At 66.1% G+C, this 3,338-nt stretch overlaps 1 protein-coding gene across 1 annotated transcript; it reads left to right on the top strand.

The window, feature by feature from the left end:
- Positions 1 to 50: 50 nt before the first annotated feature.
- On the top strand, positions 51 to 3,330 carry LOC113490799 (cohesin subunit SA-3-like; the record flags this gene model as incomplete). The annotated part of the gene is made up of 12 exons (XM_026867383.1): positions 51 to 225; positions 678 to 781; positions 859 to 948; positions 1,029 to 1,118; positions 1,391 to 1,591; positions 1,978 to 2,048; positions 2,277 to 2,364; positions 2,441 to 2,521; positions 2,606 to 2,698; positions 2,768 to 2,948; positions 3,025 to 3,152; positions 3,229 to 3,330. Coding segments are annotated over 12 exons (1,404 nt in total), but the record flags the coding sequence as incomplete, so codon positions are not given.
- Between the last annotated feature and the right edge of the window lie 8 nt (positions 3,331 to 3,338).

The raw sequence follows: 3,338 nt of genomic DNA, 5'->3' as shown, positions 1-3,338 counted from the left end.
TCGGGGTGGCGGCCCTGCCTGCCCTGACGGTCCCTGTCCCCCATCCCCAGCTCCACGAGCATGCAGCCTACTTGGTGGACAGCCTGTGGGACTGTGCCGGGCCAAGGCTGCGGGACTGGGAGACCATCAGCGCTTTGCTGCTGGAGGAGTCGCCTGCTGAGGGTATGGCACCATCAGGAGACACTGGAACATGCTGCGACACCACGGAGGCATCACTGAGAGACAGTGGGATATGCTGGGATGTCACTGGGAGATACTGGGATATGCTGGGATCTTGCTGAGAGCAAGTAGGCTGCATTAGAACACCCTGGGACACCCTTGTGGTATCCAAGGAGGTTGCTGGAACGCACTGGGAGATGCTGGGATGCACTAGGATATATTGAAAGAACACGGGAGACGCTGCAGCATTGCTGCAATGTACTGGGATGTCACTGGGAGACACTGGAGCTGCTGTGGGACATCTCTGAGAGATGCTGGGATGTGATAGGGAGGCACTGAGGCATCACTACAGCATACTGGGGGACGTGCTCGCATGCTACCGGCTTGTGCTGTGACATTGCTGGGGTGCTGGTGGGTGGTCAGGGGACATACTGGGATTTGTTAGGATGCCCTGGGACCCTCTGGCACATCAAAGGGGGTGCCAGGCCGCCCCCCAGACACCTCGTTCCTCTCCCCAGGCCTGGGAGACAGGCAGGAGAAGGCACTGGTGGAGATCCTGGCAGCCAGCGTGGTCCAGGCAGCCGAGGGGCAGCCCCCGGTGGGCCGTGGACCAGCCAAGAAGGTGACAGGGCTGGGAAGGGTGCTGGCGAGGTGACAGGGGCCCCCCCAGGCTGCTCTGAGCCCCCTTTCTGCCTCCAGCCCTCGGCCCGTGAGCGGAAGATGCAGGTGGAGGAGAGAACCCGGCTCACCCACTGCCTTGTCCCGGCCCTGCCCCAGCTGCTGGCCAAGGTGAGAGGGACTGGGCCCCCCGACACCCCCAGGGGCCTGAGGAGGGTTGGCACTGATACCTCCCCACCGCTGCCCCCCAGTTCTCGGCCGATGCTGAGAAGGCGGCTCTGCTCCTTGAGGTGCCGCGCTGTTTCGACCTCAGCATCTACTGCACCGGGCGACTGGAGAAGGTTCTGCCCCCTGACCCCCCGGGCAGGATCTGGCCCCCGGGGCTGGGGCATAGCCGCTCGGCCCCTGGGAAATGGGTCTGCAGGGACGGGATGCCTGAGGGTGCCCAGGTGTCCCCGTTGGGAGGCCGTGTGTCCTGTGCCCCCTGCCAAGGGGCCGTCCTTGCCCTCTCCGGGGTGGCGGGGGGGCGTCTGTCCCTGTGGGCAGCCCCGTGACCCTCGTCCCTGGGGAGGCAGCGTGTCCCCGTCGCCCTGGCAGCCCCCTCTCCCCGCAGCACCTGGAGCTGGTGCTGGCGCAGCTGCAGGAGGTGGTGGAGAAGCACACGGGGCAGGCGGTGCTGGAGGCCGCGTCCCGCACGCTCCACGTGCTCTGTGACCCCGAGCTCACCCTGCATGGCCATGGGGACCTGGTGCGCAGCCGCCTGGCCGACCAGCTGGCTGACAAGTTCCACCAGGAGGTGGCCGAGCTGCTCCAGGTAGAGGGGACGGGAGAGGGACCCTGAGTCCGGGTTGGGGCTGGGGACCGCAGGGGCCAGGACAGGGACCTGAAGATCTGGACGTGGACCTGGCGCCTGGGATGGAGCTTGGGCTGATAGCGCTGGGGATGGGGACCTGGCGCCAGGACAGGGCTGAGGACAGGAGAGGGACCAAAACCTGTAGGTGGAGCGGTGGCCTGGGCAGAGACGGGACATCGGCAGGGAAGGTGTCCAGGAGGTGCTGGGTGGGAGAGTGGCGAGGAGCTGTGGGGAGGAGGGTGTTCCCAGCCTGACGTGGGTCCCCAACCCTGCATGGGGCGTCCCCAACCCTGCATGGGGCATCCCCAACCCTGCATGGGGTGTCCCCAACCCTGGGCCCTGCCCAGGCCTCGTCCCTGGACGAGGAGGAGGTGTACAGCATGGCGGCCACACTGAAGAGGATCTCAGCCCTGTTCAAGTGAGTGGGGAGCTGTGGGGCCTCACCACCCCTCCACCCGCACCCCTAGGGGCCCCCCTGTGTCCTTGTCCCCTTCCACGTGCCTGTCCCTCTCCCACGTGTCCCAGTGTCCTGTTCCTTGCTCTGTGTGTCCCCTGCCCCATGTGCTCCCCGTGTCTCTGTCCCCCAGTGTCCTGTCTCCTGCCCCACATCTCCCCTCGCCCTGCTGATGCTGCTGTGTCCCTGCAGCGCCCACGACCTGACGCTGTGGCAGTTGTTTGAGCCCTGCGCCCAGCTCGTGCAGCACACTGTGGACACAGGCGAGGTGCCCCCGCAGGTACCGCCCTGGGGACCTGGTGGGCATGTGGCTCCTCAGTGCCATGCCCGTCCCTTGCCCTCATCTGCCCCCACAGGTCCTTGTCCCCGCTATCACCTGCCTCCACTTCCACGTCCTCTGGGAGCTCTCACACCTGCCCAGTACCAACATCCCTCAGGTGAGCAGGTAGCACAGGGACAGCCCCGGGGATGACTTGGGGCAGCTCTCATGTCCCTAAAGGCCACCGCGTGCCCCTGCCCAGGAGCAGCTGCAAAGCCTGAAAACCAGAGTCGTCACCTGCTGCTCGCTGTGCCAGAGCTGCCTGTCTGACATGGACGCTGGCGTCCAGCAGCAGGTATGCAGGGGCCGGGGGGACGCGGAGGGGGGTCCAGGCCTGGCACCGAGCCTGCCCTTGCATCTTCAGGCCTTCGTGGTGCTCAGCGACCTGCTGCTGGTGTTCGGGCCCCAGCTGCCACAGGATGGGCGGGAGGCGCTGGCCCCGCTGGTGCTGCTGCCCGACGCGGGGCTGCAGTCCCAGCTGGCCGCCTTCCTCATGGACCACGTCTTCCACCACGCCTGCAGCCACGAGGAGCTCTCGGCCACGGGTACGTCCCCTCCACGCATCCCAGGACTGTCCTCCGGGATGCCTGTCCCCCGCACCGTTCCCTCCTGTCTTCACAGAGGATGGCGAGAGCCGCATCGAGGAGCTGCACCAGCGTCGGGTGCTTCTGGCCGGCTTCTGCAAGCTCATCATCTACAGCGTGCTGGAGCTCAGCGCTGCCTCCGACGTCTTCAAGCACTACGCCAAGGTAAAGGGTGCACGGGAGGGCTGTCCCACTGGCCCCGCGATGGCATGGGGACACAGCCCTGTCCTCTCCTTTCCAGTTTTACAGCGACTATGGGGACATCATCAAAGAGACGCTGAAGTGCACCCGGCAGATCGACCAGCAGGAGTGGGCTCGCACCCTGCTGCTGAGCTTACAGCAGGTACGGTG

The sequence above is a fragment of the Athene cunicularia genome, unplaced genomic scaffold (genome assembly GCF_003259725.1).
Source record: "Athene cunicularia isolate RWA unplaced genomic scaffold, athCun1 SCF_323, whole genome shotgun sequence".
Classification (NCBI taxonomy): Eukaryota; Metazoa; Chordata; class Aves; order Strigiformes; family Strigidae; genus Athene; species Athene cunicularia.
Note: the sequence above shows the minus strand (reverse complement) of the source record. Positions and strands in the feature narration are given on the sequence as shown.